This window comes from Suncus etruscus, chromosome 6, assembly GCF_024139225.1.
Source record: "Suncus etruscus isolate mSunEtr1 chromosome 6, mSunEtr1.pri.cur, whole genome shotgun sequence".
Taxonomy (NCBI): Eukaryota; Metazoa; Chordata; class Mammalia; order Eulipotyphla; family Soricidae; genus Suncus; species Suncus etruscus.
The window spans coordinates 116,901,497-116,922,082 of record NC_064853.1 but is presented as its reverse complement, the minus strand read 5'-3'; the positions used below and the strand labels follow the sequence as shown (position 1 = coordinate 116,922,082).

The 20,586-nt window shown below is 34.5% G+C and overlaps 1 protein-coding gene across 1 annotated transcript in view; it reads right to left on the bottom strand.

Annotated features, from left to right (window-relative positions):
• The window catches only part of HECW1 (HECT, C2 and WW domain containing E3 ubiquitin protein ligase 1), a 328,209-nt gene that overhangs the window by 174,810 nt on the left and 132,813 nt on the right, over nt 1-20,586 (bottom strand). The window contains exons 4-5 of the mRNA XM_049775686.1: nt 11,655-11,762; nt 9,405-9,499 (exon numbers count right to left, since the gene is read on the bottom strand). Coding sequence (XP_049631643.1) covers nt 9,405-9,499; nt 11,655-11,762 — 203 coding nt within the window. The remainder of the gene's footprint in view (nt 1-9,404; nt 9,500-11,654; nt 11,763-20,586) is intronic.

Genomic DNA, 20,586 nt, shown 5'->3' with positions numbered 1-20,586 from the left:
CACTCCATAAGATGCACTTTTGGGGCAGGGGAAAGGAAGTGCATCTTATGGTAAGAAAAATATGGTATTTTTATTATTTTAATCACTAAATTATTATTTTAATTCACTTAAAATATTAGCCAAAGTTCTTTAGAAATGTATAACATGTTTCATAATCATAATTAGAAGAATCAAGGGCCTAGAAAAGGCAGCAAAAATTTACTGAAGATGGCATGAATCAGAAATCAGAAGACAACTAATAGTCACAACCATACTGAAAGATAAAAGATTATGTGGTATCTCATTAACTATTTTAGAACTTTATTGACCTTAATAATACATGGAAAGATATAAAAATCATCTCAAATTGAATTGTGTTGATTGAAACTTTTAATAATTCCTTTTGCCTTTGTGTTGCAACAAGCAATATGAAGTGAATATTTGCCTGTATGGAGGCAGGCTATCGTGGTTAGTGGATATTGGGGACACTGGTAAAGAAAAGTAACACTGGTGTGGGATTAGAGATTGAATATTAAATATCTAAATGAAGGTATTATGAACAACTTGGTAAATTATGGTTTTATAATAAAAAGTTTAAAAAGAGTTCTAATTGATATAATAAACTGGCACAGGCCTCAGAAGAATGGGCATCCTCCATTCACCCCTGAGCCGGGGAAGCTACCTATGAAACATTCAAGGTTTTTTATAACAACACCTGGAAGCAATCCTCTACCAGGGAAGACCCTACCACTGCTCTGACATCGACCTGCTCAAAAGAGACTTCCCTTAACACTAAGAAGACTTGACAACAACACGACCTGCTTACAGGACAGGGCTTTCTTCATTGCCCTTTAATTGTGAGGTAAAATGAGAGGATGCTCTGTACCATCCTGACTGCAATGTAAGATATGCGGATTCCAGGATCTTTAATACAGAAACATGATACCAACAACAGAGACTGTGTGAAAAATAAAAGTGTATTGGCACTACAGACAATGACTTGGATTGGACAAACTAGTTTGCCTGGAGCCTAGAGTTGGTCTTATACCAGGAAACTTCAGGGGTAGGGTCTCCTTGTATTTAGGCCAACGCTTTTTCTTTCCATGTCCTTCATATTTTGGTGGGCCTATGCAAACAATAATTGCCACTCTAACACCATTTTCACTGTGCTCCTTTGACTCTAATCCTTAAGAAAAACAACCCACTTAAACTTTTGAGGTTAACTTAAATTAATATGAATGTGCATGGAAATGTAAATAAGTACTTTGCCTTCAATGTTTAAGAAGTTACATAAGTTTTATGGCTTTATATTGCTTTGTGTGCTGCTAAGAAATATTATGTATGTATTACAATCTGAGGACTTAGGGACAAAGTAATTGTACATGGGTTCTGTTTTACTTATCTTAATGTTCTTTGGCTGAAAGTTCAAAGTTAAGATATCAGCAAGGGGGCTTCTTCTGAGAATTATGTTATGGGTGATTGTCCTTCCACTGTAACTTTACCTTGTCCTCTTTCTCTGCATCTTTGTTCTCATAATTAAAAAAAAAAAAAAAAAAGAGTTCTAAAACCGCACGAGACTGAAATAAAGACCAACTTTCTGACCAGTAAGTGGAAATCAGATATCCAAAAGCAAAATCTCATTTTATGGCTGTTATATTTCAGCAAAAGAGTTTAGGTCATTATATGAAGTAAAGATAGCCTCTACTATTGATGCAAAAAATACTGGATAAAATATTAGGTAAAATATTAAAATTGGATTCATATCTCACACCTTATACAAAAGTCAATAAAGTGGATCAAAGTCTTTGAGATCAGACCAAAACTATAAAGTACATTGAGGAAAATTAAGTCATTAATGCTCCAAGATCTGGATCTCAAAGTCATCTTAAATAAAAGTCAGAATGGCACATATTAAAAATACTGGGAACAGTCAGTTTTGGTGGGATGTAATAGAAAAGAAACTGCTAAAGTACATGCTATCTGTTTCAACCCCTGCAGAAAATAGTATGAAGAGGTGTCAGTAAACTTAGTGTCCAGCTGCCATATGATCTAAGCATTTCCTTGTTTGAGGAAGAACGAGAACATTCATTTTAAAAAACATGTGAACACTGTTATTTTTTGCTGCACTTAGTAGAATAACTAAGGGATAGAATCAGTCCTGATTTCAATGATAAATGAATGTATTATGAAGATGTGGTAATTACACAATGTAATTATATGCAGCAGCAATGAATGATAAAATTATGCAATTTGCTGCAACCTGGTTGGAACTGGAAGATAATATGTTGAATGAAATTATTCTAAGTACTAACACAGAATGATCTCATTTATTTGTAGTAAACAGAATAACAGGTTGAAGAAATATAATATAGTAAAGAGGGTATTCCTAGATAACTCTTGACTCCATAATACAGGGAAGAGAATAGAGAAGAAAATTAATTCAGGGCAAAATAAAGAAAATGACATGGGAGACTAATGGGGTCACAGATAACAGTATCCACAGGTATACTGCCAATGTTGGAGAGTGGTAAAGCTAAATATAAAAAGCACAGATTCAACCATAGTGAAAATATCAGATCTAAACTACAGCCACTAAAATTTTGAATGTCCCTTTCAAAATGCCAGGTGCTCAAGAGGGCAGGATTTCCAACCAGAGGGAAGTTGACACTACTGTTATGATTGGTGCTAAAACTAAAATTCAATTATCAATAACTTAGTAAACCCCATTTCTTTAAATAAAATATTAAATGAAAGTATAATGTAGAACTTATATTGTATACTAGCCAGCATATGCAAAACTGACATTCAACAATAGCACAAATATCCAAAAGAAAAAAAAAAAGAAAAACAACAGATGAATGTACACAATAAAACCACAGAGTTCACTGCAACTTGAATAACTGGAGGTGATCTTGTTAAAGCACGGGTCTCAAACTCAATTTACCTGGGGGCCGCAGGAGGCAAAGTCGAGGTGATCCTTGAGTGCAAAGTCAGTAGTAAGCCTTGAACATTGGGGGGTGTGATCCAAACAACTAAAACAAAACAAAATAAAAAAAGATTCCTCTAGGGCAGGGCCACACAATGTTGTACGAAGAGCTGCAAATGGCCTGTGGGCCTCGAGTTTGAGACCCCTGTAATCAGAAGGGGACCCACAGCATAAACTATAGTGAAAAATATGCCTCTAATGAACTCCAGCACAACATGAATAAAATATAACACTACAAGTCTGAAAAATGGAGAAACAACACAGGCCAACACCATGCAGATAGAATAAAGATGGCAGCTCTGATGACACAAAAAGTGCCAACCACCTATTTAGCCTGTCATGTAAGGAGATTAGAAAAGAAATATGGAGGATACTCATAAAACTCAAAGAAAGCATAGATCAAGCTGAAAGAACCACAAATAAGAATCAAGAATATGAAGATATAAATCATAAACCTCCAAACTGAAATTTTAAAAAAATGAATAACCTGATAGAGGAAATGAAAACCTCATTGTAAAACCTCTACAACAAAGTAACAGCACTGAGGACAGAATCAGTGAGCTGGAAGATTAGATGCAGAACAACTCCATACAACAGAAGAGATTGGAAAAGAGCCTTAAAACAAATAATCAGATAAAGGAAAAAATATTCAAAGAATGTGAACATACAAAAATAGAAGTCATTGATAAACTCAAAAGAACCAACATAAAAATTATTGGAGTCCAAGAGACCCAAAAAGAAAATCTCCAGGAAGAATGTACAGTCAATGACATCATTACATAAAAATTCCCAGAGCTAAAAACTGCATGCAACCAAATCTTGTATAACTGAAGAGTACAAGCTAAAAGAGACCAACAAAATAGCACCCCAAGACACATCCTAGTCATAATGATAAATCCCACAGTTAGGAATGGAATACTGTAAGCAGCGAGATCAAAAAGGGAAATTACATTAAAAGAAGTATCCTTAAGATTTACAATAGACCTGTCACAAGATTTTCGCAAGGCCAAAGGCAGTGGTGGGACATAGTGACAAAACTCAATGAAATGAATGCTTCACCTAGAATACTGTACCCAGTCAGACTGATTTTCAGGTTTGAAGGAAGTATACATAGCTTTATGGATTAACAACAAATCAGAAACTTTACAGACTCAAAACCAGCCTTGAGAGAAAATTTGAAAGGTCTACTTTAAGAGAAGGCAGATCAACAGACACACCAAACTCCTATATAAAGATGATGGTAAATCGCATGACTATTATCTCTCTCAATGTCAGTGGACTATATGCTCTAGTTAAGAGACACAGAGTGGAAAAATGAATCAAAAAGGGAACCGGAGAGATAGCATGAAGGTAGGGCATTTGCCATGCATGCAGGAGGACAGTGGTTCGAATAGTGGCATCCTATATGGTTCCTGGGCCTACCAGGAGTGATTTCTGGGCATAGAGCCAGGAGTAACCCCTGAGCACTGCCAGGTGTGACCAAAAAAAAAAAAAAAAGGATAAAAAACCTGAATCCAGGGCCAGAGCGGTGGCACTAGAGGTAAGGCATCTGTCTTGCAAGTGCTAGCCTAGGATGGACTGTGGTTCAATCCTCTGGCATTCCATATAGCCCCCCCAAACTAGGAGCAATTTCTGAGTTCATACCCAGGAGTAACCCCTGAACGTCAATGGGTGTGGCCCAAAAACAAACAAAACAAAAATGCTGAATCCAACTTTCTGCTGCCTACAAGAAACACACCTAAATAATCAGAAAAAACATAGACTCAAAATCGAAAGTTGAAGGACAATCATCCAAGCAAATAATGCTTGTAAAAAAGCTGGAGTGGCATATTCACATCAGATGAAACAAAGTTAGACATAGAAAAGTTGTAAGGGACAAAGATGGAATGTCTTAATAATCTAGAGATATGTAAAAGAGGAAGAAATTGCCCTCCTAAATATATACTCAATGAGGGACCAGTAAAATAGTAAATACAATTGTTGACAAATATGAAACAAGACATCAATATCAACATAATAAGAGTGGGAAACCTCAACACTGTCCTGTCACCCCTTGATAAGTCAACCAGGCTGAAACCCAACAAGAATATAATAGCTCTAAAAGGAGAAACTAAAGAAAGTGGCCTACTAGATATATAGGGCATTTTATCCCAGAAAAAAATGGATACACATTCTTCTCCAATGCACATAGGTCATTCTCCAGGATAGACCATATGCAGGCCCATAAAACATACCTCTATAAAATCAAGAGGATAGATATTGTAAAGACTACTTTTTCAGATCACAAAGCACTAAAATTAGAAGAGAACTACAAAGGGACACAGAAGCAAAACTTTAACACCTGGAAATTAAACAGATCACTACTGAACAATCAGTGGGTCAGAGATGAAATTAAAAAAAAATGAAACTTCCTAGAAACAAATGCAAATCAAGACACAAATTATCAGAACATGTAGGACATAGCAAAAACAGCACTAAGAGGAAAATTTATTACTTTGGAAGCACACATCAGAAAGAAAGAAGGGTCTTGATGGCACAACTTATACAATTAAAAAATGATCAACAAAATGAATGAAAAAATAGGTAGGCAAAAGAAAATAACAAAGCTTAGAACAGAAATCAATGAAGTAGAAATTCAAAAAACATTCTTAAAGATCAACGAAAACAAAAGTTGGTACTTCAAAAAAATAAACAAGATTGATTTAAAAAAAAAGACCAAGATTGATATTTAAAAAAAAAACTAGCAAAACTCATGAAGAAAAGGAAGAGAAACTTAATAAACTGGATTAGAAATGAAGAAAAACCACTACAAATACTATGGAGATTCAAAGGATAATCAGAGACTACTTTGAGAAACTCTGCCACAAAACTTGAAAACCTAGAAGAAATGGACAAATTCTTGAACTCATAATCTTCCATGTTTGAACCAGGATGACATAGCATATCTAAACAGACACATCACTACTGAAGAAATTAAAATGGTAATCAAAAGTCTTCCCCAAAGTAAAAGCTTAGGCCCAGATGGATTTACTAATGAATTCTTACAAACCTTTCAAGAGGAAGTACTATCAATCCTTTCAGGCTCTTTCAGGAAATTGAAAATAAAAGAAATACTTCCAAATAGTTTTTATGAAGCTAGAATCAACTTAATAACAAAATCTGACATAAATACTGCAAAGAAAGAAAGCTACAGACCAATATCCCTGATGAAAACAAATGCAAAGATCCTGAACAAAATCCTAGCAAATAGGATCCAATGCTTCATCAAGAAAATCAGACACGATGACCAAGTAGGTTTCATTCAGGAATGCAAGAATGGTTTAACATATGTAAATCAACATAATACACCCATTAATAAAAGAAAAATAAAAACCATGTGATCATATCAATAGATGTAGAGAAAGCTTTTGATAAGGTCCAATACCCATTCTTGATAAATACTTTCAACAAAATTTGAATAGAAGGAACTTTTCTCAATATAGTCAAGTATATCTACCACAAATCAATAGCAAATATTATTCTCAATGGAGATAAACTAAAACTTTTCCTCTAAAATCTGGTACAAAAAATATTGCCTCCTTTAACCACTCCTATTCATCATAGTGCTGAAAGTACTTGCCATAGCAATTAGGCAAGAAAAAGATATCAAGTGCATACAGACAGTAAAGGAAGAAGTCAAGCTCTCACTGTTTGTAGATGACATAATACTATATTTAGAAAACCCTAAAGATTGCTAAAAAGCTTCACAAAACCATATGTTCATATAACACTGGCAGGATACAAAATTATCATGCAGAAATAAATGGTCTTTTTTATATACCAATCATGATAGAGAAGAAATGTACATTAGAAAATAATTCTAATCACATTAGTGACACACAATCTCAAATACTTTGGAGTCAATTTAACTAAAGAGATGAAGAAACTATACAAAGAAAACTACAAAATGCTATTTCAAGAAATAAAAGATGACACAAGGAAATGGAGACACATATCCTGTTCATAGATTGGGAATATGAACATCATTAAAATGGCAATACTCCCAAAAGCTTTGTACAGATTTAATGCAATTCCTCTATGGATACCCATAACATATTTCCAAGAAGTGGATCAAACGCTTCTGAAATTCATTTGAAACAATAAACACACCTGAGTAGCTAGAGCAACACTTGGCTGAAAGATTATAGGAGGAATCGCTTTTCCCAACTTTAAATTGTACGACAAAGCAATAATCATTAAAACAGTATGGTATTGGAATAAATACAGACCCTCAGATCAATGGAATAAACTTGAATATTCAGAGAATATTACCCAAACATAAAATCAACTAATCCTTGATAAAGTGGCAAGAAACGCAAAATGGAGCAAGGAAAGCCTCTACAACAAATGGTGTTGGGACAACTCATCAGTCATGTGCAAAAATGAACTCAGACCTGCATCTAACACCATGCACAATGGTCAAATTCAAATGGATTAAAGACCTTGATATCACACCCGAAACAATAAGGTATATAAAAGAATGTGTAGGTAAATACTCCATGACACTGAGACTAAAGGCATGTTCAAGGAAGAAATATCATTCTCCAAAGAAGTGGAATCAGAAATAAACATATTGGACTATATTAAGCTGAGAAGCTTCTGCACCTCAAAGTAAATAGTGACAAGGATAAAAAGGCCACTTATGGAATGGAAGAAGCTATTCACCCAATACCCATCAGTTAGGGGCTAATTTCTAAGACATACAAGGTACTGACAGAACTTAACAAGAAAAAAAAAAAATCTAACCCCATAAAAAATGGGGAGAGGAAATGAACACTTCCTCAAAGAAGAAATACAAATGATCAAAAGGGATATGAAAAAATGCTACACATCACTAATCATTAGGGAGATGCAAATAAAAACAACAATGAGGTATCATCTTACGTTACAGAGACTGGCACACATCACAAAGAACAAGAACTATCAGTGCTGGCAGAGATGTGGGAAGAAAGGAACTCTCATTCACTGATGGTAGGAATGCCATCTAGTCTAGCCTTTATGGAAAACAATATGGAGATACCTCAAAAAAAAAACAAACTGGATATTGAACTTCCATATGTTCCATTATACCACTCTTACAGAACAAAAAAAAAATGCCTCTGCACACCTATATTCATTGCAGCACCATTTACAATAGCTAGACTCTGGAAACAATCCAGATGTCCTTTAACAGATGAATCACTAAAGATACTGTGGTATCTTTACTATGCAGCCTCAGGAGAGATGAAGTCACAAAATTTTCCTATACATTGTTGAGCATGGAAACTATTATCCTAAATGAATTAAGTCAGAGGTAGAGAGATAGACAAAAAGTAGCCTCACTCATCTATGGAATTTAAGAAAAATAAAATATAATATGTTAATATTACCCAGAGACAATAGATATGAAGGCTGGAAGGACCCACCTTTAATATGAAACTTACCACAAAGAATGGTGAGTTCAATTATAGAAATAAGTACAAGAATAATTATCATGACAATGAAAATGAGTGAGAGAAGTAGTATTTCTGTCTCGAATACAGTGTGGGGAAGGAGGGAGTTGGATTGTTTCCAGATTCTGGTTATTGTGAATAATATTACCATGATCATCCTCCGTTTTAATTTAGGCACTATTATTTACAAAATACTGTTGACAATATAGATGCATTTATACAGTGTTCCAACTCCACACCCACCATTAGTTGTAAATATCTTGGGATTTAAGAAAAATAAAATCTGATATGTTAATATTATCCAGAGACAATAGATATAAAGGCTGGAAGGACCAGCCTTGGGTATGAAGCTTACCACAAAGAATGGTGAGTTCAGTTATAGAAATAACTACACTAACAATTATCATGACAATGAAGTATATTTCTGTCTCAAATACAGAATGTGGGGGAAGGGGGAGTGGGGCAGAGAAGGGACTACTATGACAATGAAAGTTGAAAATGTTCACTCTGGACAAAAACTGGGTGCTGAAAGGAGATAAAGTGATATGTATGGTAGCCCTTCAGTGTGCAAAGCAGTGTCTAAAAAGGAGAGAGAGAGAGAGAATGGTAAAATGTCTGCCACAAAGACAGAGAGGGGAGAAGGCAGGGAAGGAAGAGAGGGCATGAAATATGCACTGGTGAATGATGTACATTGTATAACTGAAACTCATAAACAACTTTGTTACTATATATCCCATGGTGATTCAATTAAAGAATTTATTTATAAAATTAAAAAATAGGTTAAAAAAGAGATGAAATTAGGAAATAAATAAGTCTAAGGATACATAAGATCAATTTTCAGATCTAATTTTCCTTCACTATATATACCATTCATAATCAGTTTATTTTTGCATGTGTACACAACATAAGAAAAAAGATAAAGTCAAAAAGCTCTAGAATTACATCTGACAAGAAGAAATAGGACTTACAGGGGCTGCCGAGTTTTTGACAGTGACGCTGGGGGTGGTAGCTCGCAGGGCTCCACTTACTCCATGGTAATATTTGAAGCAGATTTTAGTTTCCGCTGAAAAGCAACAAAAAATGAGACTAATACGTAGAGTGATTCAATGAAAAATTTATTTTTTTTTTTTTATTTATTTTTTTTTTGTGGTTTTTGGGTCACACCCGGCAGTGCTCAGAGGTTATTCCTGGCTCCAGGCTCAGAAATTGCTCCTGGCAGGCACGGGGGACCATATGGGGCGCCGAGATTCAAACCGATGACCTCCTGCATGAAAGGCAAACGCCTTACCTCCATGCTATCTCTCCGGCCCCGAAAAATTTATTTTTTAATAAAAGTTAAGTTTAGGAGGGAAATGTGGCATAAGGGAGCCAGAGTGATAGCACAGCAAGTTAGGCATATGCCTTGCATGTGGCCCCTTCACATTCGATCCATGGCATTATAGGAATCCCAGAGCTAACCTAGATTAATTACTTAGTGCAGAGCCCTGAGCACTTCTGAATGTGGCCCCAAAACAAAATAAAATGATAAAAATTACATTGACCTTCAATATTTTTTTATACTCAAGTTAAAAATCATCATTTAGATTTCTCATCATCCCACTGGATGACTGGGGAGGATAAAAAGGTATAGTCAAGAGAAGAGGATGACTTTATAATGGGTCTTGTCAGTAGAACAGAGAGGTTTCAGTTGAGTAAGAGGCACAGCCATGGAGTTTAAGGGCAAGCAGTTGTACAACTGGGCTGGCATTTTGACTCATATTAGCAAGAAAGATGAAATAGAGAAAAAAATTTAAATGATGTGCATAAATATCAATAAATTATATCTTATGTAGCATATTTCATTAGACTTGATTAAATTAAGAACCACCAAAAATGCCATAAAATTATGTCCGTCTAGTATTAGATTTTGTGTATTAATCTAGCTTTAGATTGGATTTTCATACACCTTCTCAATGTACTAATTCAGAATATTTTTAAATAGAAAAGGAGAGGCTGTAGCATTTCTTGAACAGAGTTAACATAAACTTCTAGAGGACTATCTATAAAGTTCTAGTTTTTAAAATAGTATATCATACATAAAACTTACAAAAATAATATCTTACAAAAACTTATTAAGTGAATGAGTGAAACCGATAGAAAATAAATATGATAGAAGATACAGTTTTCATGAATACAGACAAGTGACAATAAATAACTAGTTTCCTAATTTCTAAGAACCCCAGTTGGAACAATAGACTTGTGCACTTATTTTATTAAGTTCCATATTAAATAAATACTTTTTAGGAATCAAAAGTTTCCCAGAGGAAACTTTATGCTTTATGCTTTATAGCACACTTCAGTACCTAAGCAGGGAAGGAAGGAATTGTGGACAGTTAATAATCCTAGAATTATTTTAGTTGGCAAATATGAGGCCCATATAGATATTTTCTTATGCAATGAAAACACAAAATTAGATATAGGGCAGTAGAAAATTTAAGTGAACATCTTTTTTTTTGTTTTGTTTTTGGGCCACACCCGGTAACACTCAGGGGTTACTCCTGGCTATGCGCTCAGAAGTTGCTCCTGGCTTGGGGGACCATATGGGACACCGGGGGATCGAACCGCGGTCCGTCCAAGGCTAGCGCAGGCAAGGCAGGCACCTTACCTTTAGCGCCACCGCCCGGCCCCTTAAGTGAACATCTTAATATGATATTTCATGCAAGTTTACATTCTGCAAATGTAATTAGATCAGAAATCAAATAAATAGGTTGGCAGTATTAACATTTTATCACTTTCTGGGGAGCTATGATTATGGCCAAAGAACAGAGCAAATTGTGGAATATCCCCAATATTCTGAGAACACGAGCAAGAAATCTTGAAGGCATGGATCCAGCAAGACCAAAATTGGAAGGTAAAACATTACAAAATGGGCAGATTCAGCAAAATTGAAGGATTTGTGGTAGAGTCATGGAGAGTTTGTGGGAAAGACATGAACAAAAGATCCTAAGCCCAATTGTTTAGGAATAAACTTAAATGTTTCTTGCAATAAGAAAGTTGTTCTCTATGCTGCTTAAATGGAGATTATGCAGTGATCTAGAGCTCACAAATGTTTTTAAGCATCACATTCAGTAAAGATACCTCTCTTTTATCTGGCATATTTCCAAGTTGAGTCAATGCAACAACAACAACAACAAAGAACAAAGCAGTGAGTTCTGCTTTATTCTGAGTAAAGTACTCACGTTCTACAAAATAAGAGCTGGCATCAATCTTCCAGATGATCTGGCCCCTGTGAGAACCGTTGACTCCACGGTTCTTATAATCCAGAAAGTTTTCTGACAAGACCTCATCTATAGTCCCAGAAAAAAAGAAAAGAAATAGAATAGAGAAGCATGAACATCAATATTATAGCTAAGAATTAAAGGAAAAGAACAAAGAATATAAATTCTACCTACAGCAACAATAACAAAACACCTTGAATCACAGAGTAAGAGACCTAAAAGTACCTACAGGTACTTTATAAATCAATCTTTTTTAAACGAAGAAAGCTGCTTCCAAAGACAGTACACAGTATAATTGATTATCTAGCTGGTTCTTAAAATTCCAAATTTCCACAGAGAAATAACTGCTTTTATGAAAGGTTATTTCATTTTTCAACGTCCCTTACACATGTAAAATCTCAACGCAAAAAAACTTTCATCAACTGGTTCTTACGTGGGTCTCTGAATAAAGCAAAATAAAATATCCAAAATAAGATATTCCACAATTAATTTACACCCACTTCTCATTACTTCACCTGAATATCCATAATCAATCTATTAATAGAACTCATTCATGTACTTATTAATCTCTCCTACTTTTGTTTGTGTAACGAATACTTAAATAGCTGCCATGTTAGCAATGATGCAATATTTTTTCAGCTTTGGGCAAAACCAGTAAAAAAATCTTTCTGAATTAAAAATTTTGAACAATCAAGTATCAGAAAGATAGTACAGAAAATAGGGTGTTTGTCTTGCATAAGGCTGACCCAGTTTTGATACCTGATATCCCATATGCTCTCCCAACTTCAGCAGGAGTAATCTCTGAGTGTAGACCCAGAGAACTCCCAGAGATTAAAACTACACCAGAAAAAAGATTCTGAGCAATAAAGAACAAAGACTTTAACACACTGATACTGGTAATGCATGCAACAAAATATTCAAATGTGAGCCACTGGTGGCATGAACCAATATCAATGTGTTAAATACAAGGTAATGAAAGATTTGATTACATCTGTGATAAGTGATATTAACTAAAGAACATACTTTTCTAATAGGGAGGTTAACAAGGTAGAGGTGGAAGAGGGTGGTGAAGACTGAATAGTTTCCCTATGTTATCCTAGTCCTGAAATAACAGAGACCCTACTGTAGGAAAGTACTGTGAGGAACTAGGAGAAAGTTGTACGTTACCTTTCCAGCTCTTTCTCTATCATAACCAACAATATATGTACTCCCTTCTTTTTATTTTTTCTTTGGTTTTGAACCACATCTGACTTTGGTCAGGTCTTACTCCTGGCTCTACTCTCAGAGATAATTTCTAAGGGGCTTAGGGAATATATAGGATGCTGGGAATAGAACCTCTGTTAGCCATATTTCATAAGCAAACTGCTTAACTGTGATAATACCTCACAAGTCCCAATACATGTTTCTTTAAACAAGTATTTAAAAGTTTAAAACCGGGCCCGGAGAGACAGCACAGCGGCGTTTGCCTTGCAAGCAGCCAATCCAGCACCAAAGGTGGTTGGTTCGAATCCCGGTGTCCCATATGGTCCCCTGTGCCTGCCAGGAGCTATTTCTGAGCAAACAGCCAGGAGTAACCCCTGAGCATTGCCAGGTGTGGCCCAAAAACCAAAAAAAATAAAATAAAATAAAATAAAATAAAAGTTTAAAACCACATTTAAAAATGATTGAGAGTTGAATTTTAGGTATAAAATGTTTTAGCACCCAATCACAGCACCAGTTTCAACCTCCTGTGCCACCTGTGTTCCAAGATTCCCTCTCACATCCCACTCCACCCCAAGCTTGCCACCTTTACAGGCATTTGTTTGTGGTGGTGGTCTTTTTAAAATAAAAAATTTAATTGACTTACCATGAAATACAGCTACAAAGTTATGCATGATTGGGTTTCAGTCATTTAATGTCCAATACTCATCCCTTCACAGTGCACTTTCATGTTACCAATGTCCTTAGCTCCCCTCCCACACTTCCTCACGATTTCTCCATGGCCTACCCTATAACAAACATTTTTCTTGTCTCTCCTCATTTTTGCCTTTTAGACACCCTGATTTTTCACTATTTTATAAAAGAGGTATCATACACATATTTTTACCTCCTTTCAGTACCCAGTTCTTGTCCAGAATGATTAATTCCATTTATCATTATCACAGTGGTCCCTTCTTTGCCCTAATTGCACTCCTCCACTATTTATAGCAAGCTTTTTACAATGGACTGGTCCTCCTGACCATGTTCTTTATAGTCATTAATTATTACTTTCAGACTACTTTCTTTTGTAATATATCACAAATTAGTGCAATCATTCTCCCTCTGACTCATTTCATTCAGCATAATTCTCTCCAAATGATTATATGCATAGCAAATTCCACAACTTCATTATTCCTAACTCTATGTAGATATACTATAGTTTCTATATCTACTCATAAGATCATGGGAAAATGGGTTGTTTCAAGGTTCTGACTAATGTGAACATAGTACAGATGCCTTTTCTGTGTTGTGTTTTTGTGTCTGTAAGGTATTTTCCCAGGAGAGGAATTGCTAGGTCAATCTGCACCAGAACTGATTGATCTTATTTATTTTGATCCATGACAGTCGCTGTGGTGTGAGATATCTGTTGTTTGATTTGCACGTCTCTGATGACTAATGATGTGTAGCATTTTATCATGTGTTTTTTTGGTCATCTGTTTTTATTCTTTGAGGAAGTTTCTATTTGTTGATGGGGTTATATATATTTCCTGATAAGATCTACAAGTGTCTTGTATATCTTAGATATTAACCTGTATATCTTATATATATAACCCCTTATCAGATGGATATTGGGTAAATATTTCTCCTATTCTGTGATCTGTCTTTGTATTCTGGGATCATTTCATTGGAGATTCAAAACTTTCTTAGTTTAATGTAGTTCCATTTATTTATCTGTGTTTCCACTTGCTTGATCAATGGTATTTCATCGTATAGATGCTTTAATGTTCTCATTTACTGGTCAGCCTACATTTTCATCTATGTACCTAATGTATGCAGGTCTGATATCAAGATCTTTAATTCATTTTGAGTTTTGTGCACAGAATTAAAAAGAGGTCTGAGTTCATTTTGCACATAACTGACCAATTTTCCCAACACCACATGTTGAAGAAGAGTTCCTTGCTCCACTTAATATTTCCTTTATCAAAAATTAGTTGATCATATATCTGAACATCTGTCTCAGGATATTCAAGTCTATTACATTGATCTGAGAGTCTATCTTTATTCTAATGCCAGGCCATTTTAACTACAATTGCTTTAAAGTACAGTGTGGAGCTGAGGAAAGTGATGCCTCCCATCTTCTTCCCAAGGACTGCTTTAGCTATTCATAGAAGTTTATTGTTTCATATGAATTTTAGGAGAGCTTGCTTTATTTAAAAAAAAAAGAAATTTATCCCCTAAAGAGATTGCATTAAATCTGTACAATGCTTTGAGGAATTTTGTCATTTTAATTATATTAATCTTCTCAATCGATGAGCAGGATATGTGTTTCCTTTTCTTTTATTTTCTTGAAGTCAGTTTTATAGTATAGGCTTTTAACCTTTTTAGTTAAGTTGATTCTGAGATACTTGATTTCTAAGGTACAATTTTGAATGATATAAGTTTTTTGTTAATACCTTATATTTTTCATTACTTTTATAGAGGAAACTTTTGCATGTTAATTTTGAAGCTTGTAAATTTACTTTAAAATTTATTGTTTATAGTTTTGTTCTAGAGACTAGGTTTTCCTAGATATAAGCTCTGATGACCTGAAAACTGCCAACCTCCTAATTAGTCTCTCATATAAGGAGTTTAGAGAAGAAATATGGAAGATATTCATAGAACTCAAAGAAAGCATAGATTGAGTTGTACAGAACACATATAAGAATCAGGAAGATAACAAAATAAAAATCAGAAAACCCCAAACTGAAATACAGGTCTGAAAAACTCAGTAGATAAAATGAAAATATCAATGGAAAGCCTCTCCAATAGGATATCAGTGGGCTGGAAGATGAGATGCATGAGAACTCTATAGAGTAGAAGAGATTAGAAAAGAGCATGAAAGCAAATGATCATACAATGAAAAAAACACTGAAAGAATGTGAACAGATAAAAATAGAAGTCTTTGATAAACTCAACAGAAACAACATAAGAATCATAAGAGTCCCAAGACCAATGAAAAAAATCCCCAGGAAGAATCAACAGTCAAAGGACATCATTGCAGAGAAACTCCCAGAGATAAAGACTGCATGCAACTAAATCCTGTATGCCCGAAGAGTACCAGCTAAAAGAGAACCGAAGAAAAGCACCCCAAGACACATCCTAGTCCAATGATGAAACTCACAGATAGGGATAGAATACTGAAAACAGCAAGATCCAAAAGGGAAATTACATTCAAAGGAGCATCCTTAAGATTTACAGCATATATGTCACAAGAAACCCTCAAGGCCAGAAGGCAGTGGTGGGACATAGTGACAAAACTCAACAAAATGAACACTTCTCCTAGAATTTCAGACTCACTTGCAGGTTTGAAGGAAGGATACAAAGCTTCATGGATAAAGAAAAGCTCAGAAACTTTAGAGTCAAAACATGCCTTAAAAGGTTTTTCTAGATATAGAATCAAGTCATCTAAAAACAGAGACAGCTGGACGTCTTCTTTTTCTATGTGAATGCTCTTGTATTTTTTCTTTTTTATTGTTTAATATCTTTATCTAAACACCATGTTTACAAACATAATTGTAGTTGAGTTTCAGTCAAAAAATGAACAGCTCCTTCACCAATGCAACATTCCCATCATCAAGGCCCCCATCTCCCAGTCCCCCATCTGTATTCAAGATAGGCTTTCTACTTCCCTCACATATTGACATTGTTATGATAGTCCTCAGTGCAGTTATTTCTCTTACTGCACTCAACTGAGTTTCATATGGTGAGCCAGTCCTTCCAGCCCTCGTCTCTGGGAATTATTTCAATAATGTCTTTTATTTTTCTTAAAACCCATAGACAAGTGAGACTATTCTGTGTTTGTCTCTCTCCCTCTGCCTTATTTCACTCAGCATAATAGATTCCATGTACATCCATATATAGGAAAATTTCATGACTTCATCTCTCCTGACAGCTGCATAATATTTTATTGTGTATAAGTACCACAGTTTCTCTAGCCATTCATATTTGAAGAGTATCTTGGTTGTTTCCAAAGTCTGACTGTTGTAAATAGCACTGCAATGAATATTGGTGTGAGGAAGGGGTTTGTGTACTGCGTTATTGAATTCCTAGGGTATAGCCCTAGGACTGGTATAGCTGGATAATATGAAAACTCAATTTCTAGGTTTTGGTTTTTTTTTTTAGGAATCTCTATATTGTTTTCCATAAGGACTGAACTAGATGGCATTCCCACCAGCAATGAATGAGAGATCCTTTCTCCCAACATCCCTGACAGGTCTGATTGTTCTTTGTCTTTGTGATGTGTGCAAGTTTCTGTGGCATGAGATGGTTGTTTTTGATTTGCATCTCCCTGATGATCAGTGATGTGAAGCATTTTTTTCGTGTGTCTTTTGGCTGTTTGTATTTCTTTATTGATAAATTGTTCATTTTTTCTTTCCATTTTTTGATGGGGTTAGTTTTTTTCTTGTTAAGTTCTGTCAGTAACTTGTATATCTTAGATATTAGCCCCTTATCTGATGGTACTGGGTGGATAGTCTGTGGGTTGCTTTTGTATCCTAGGCATTATTTCTTTTGAGGTATAGAAGCTTCTCAGCTTAATATCTGTTTATCTCTGCTTCAACTTCTTTAAAGAGTGTTTCCTCCTTGAAGATTCCTTTAGACTCAGTGTCTTAGAGTGTTTTTCCTATATGTTGTTCTATATACCTTATGGTTTTGGGTTTTTTTAAAATTGCTATAAGTACTTCCAGTACTACAATGAATAAAAATGGTGATGGTGCACAACCTGGTCTTGCATCAGATCCTAGAAAATAGGCTTTTAGCTTTCTCCAATTGAGAACAGTGTTTACTATGGGCTTGTGCTAAATAGCTTTGACTATTTTGAGAGTTCTTTAATTCTCATTTTGTTGAGTTTTTATCATGAATGGGTACTGGGTCTTGTCAAATGCTTTCTCTGTTTCTACTTAAATGATCATATAACTTTTATTTTTCTTTTATTGATAGGCTCTATTCTTTGATTTGTTTTTATATGTTAAGCCATCCTTGCATCCCTGGAATAAATTTTACTTAATCATGTTATATGATCTTTCTGATGCATTATTGGATTCTATTTGCTATTATTTTGTTGAAAATTTTTGCAATGTGTTCAAGGATATTGGCCTATAATTTTTTTTTCTATATGTTGTCTGTCTGCTTTTGATATCAGGGTGATGTTAACTTCATTGAAACTGTTTAGGAGTGTTTATGTTTCTTTTATTTCCTGGAAGAGCCTGAAAAGGACTGGTAACAGGTCCTTTAAAGGTTTAAAAGAATTCACTAGTTGAATCTATCTGGGCCTGGCTTTTACTTTTGGGAAGCGTTTGTGACCATTTCAATTCTTCAATGGTGATAAATCTATTCAAGTATTTCAAGTCACCTTAGTTCAACTATGGACAATTTTAGGAATCCAAAACTTTATCCAAGTTTAAGATTTATCTAGGTTCTCTCATTTTGTAGTAAAAAGATTTTCAAAGTAAATCTTATTATCCTTTGAATTTCTGTAGTATCTGTTGTGACATCCCCCTTTCATTTCTGATTTGGTAGGACTCTCATTCTGAGTCTTGCTAATTGCTTATTAATCTTAAATTTCTAAGAACCAAGTATTGTTTTCTTTTGAATTATTTGTTGAGTTTTTAGTTCATTTATTTCTGTTCTGTTTTATTATTTCCTTCCTCCTGTGACAATCATATTTAAAAGTTTGATTCTATGCTTTGAGTCTCATTTTTTTCAATATTTTTGTGTCTCTGCTTTGGATATATAGCTATAATACTCCCTCACATTATTAATGTATCTATGCTTCCAGACCTTTTCTCCCATTATGTCCCTTTCTCATCTTATTCATTCCCAAAATTTCTTTTCTCTATTGATCTTCCTATATTTAGGGGTCAAGGATGATTTGAACTAATATGTTTCTAAAACCCAGTGTCTAAAGAGAAGTAGCATTCTTGAAAACACAATTAATGATTATTCATTTCTATACCCCATGCATTCAGCGCAAGCTATTGTATATACATTATATTAAACCCTGGGAATATGCTGGTGACAAGAAATCTATGTTTCTGGTCATTTCTAATAGATTAAAGAACTTATAACATAAAGCATTCAACTATGTTGTTATAGAGGAGAGAATCATGAAGCACACGGGAGAATTTTAAAAAATTATCTTTTTATTATCTAATGGCAAAATAAACACATATTTTTAAAAGAACAATTATATTGTTATTTAAAACATATTTAAATATATTTTTATGATTGCTAATTGGTCCTAATACATCTCACTTTTTTCCCTAACAATAACACTTTATTACAACTATCATACAAGAAAATATACTATATACACAAACACACATATATATTCCTGTCTGTATCATTTATGCTAAAATATAAACTCCTTTCTCTGAAGTGTTTATTACTAATAATTAAAAACATTTACTAGTGCTTGCTTGAGAATCCAAGAATAATTGATTTTCAGTGTTTACAGCAAAAAAGTATTAGTCTATAAAACCAGTATGAATCTATACACACTATGCAAAGAGAATTAGATATATGCATGGAATTAGATACTGATAAAATGGACTTTTGAGTCTATCTCTAGAAATACATGTAAAATAACACTGACTCTCCAAGAGCATTTAAGAGGAACAGAGAAACGAAACCTTTAAGAGGAACATAACGTGTTTTGTACTTACACAAGAGCTATGATATAGAAAATAGAATGTTCTTGCAATGGTCACACAGCCATGCCTCTCCATACACAAAGACATTGGGTAGAAAAGCTCAATTCCATAAACTTAAGCTTCTTTTGTCCACAGATTAAATACCCACTCTTCACCTCTCTCTTCTAATCTGGCACAGGTTTGTCTCAATGAGGGGACAATGTGCATCCAGAATGTTATTGTATCAATTTTGGAAAGTGTGGATTTTAGTGACCAAATTCTGTACTAGAGAAAGATGCTTGAGAAAAAAACAAAAGACTATAATGTATAATGGGGGCCAAGCTATAGGACTTTGGAAAATGACTATCCAAATGCTCCTCTTGGGATCTTTATTCTTTGTGACTGTAGAAATCTCTTTCTGGCATTTATGCTTGTGAGAAATAGAGAATGCTGACAGATTTCTTAGGGCAGGAAGGTCATGACTGCTATTGCTAACTATGCTAATGGAAATCCCTTTATAGCTTTGATTCCTCATTTCAAAATGGTACTGGTACTTTTATCAACCTCAAAAAATTGCTGGAAGGATTAAACTAACTATAATATATGTAATGTGTCTTAAAATATGAACAGATTCTAATGAGATATGTCAGTTTATGACAGATATGTCTGTTTCTGACAAATAGGGTCCTTTATTACAAAGTCCTATTTACAAAATCAATAATTTGAAATAACTGGGCTAGTATTACTTAAATATCTGTCATTACTCATTTTATACAGACATATGGAAATATATTAAGTTTCTCGAAGAACATTCACTGAATTGTTTTCTTCTGGTTTATATAGAAGCTTACTTCTTGCTCCACCATTCAGAATTGATAAAATATTTTTGTGGATTATTAAAATTTTAGTCATAACGTTCCCATAAAACTTAAAGAATTATAAATTCTAAATGCTAAAAATAAATACAATTAGGGGCCAGAAAATAATATATATCTTACAGCCAGCCTGAGTTTGATTTCACAGGACCCCATGAGCTCACCAGAAGT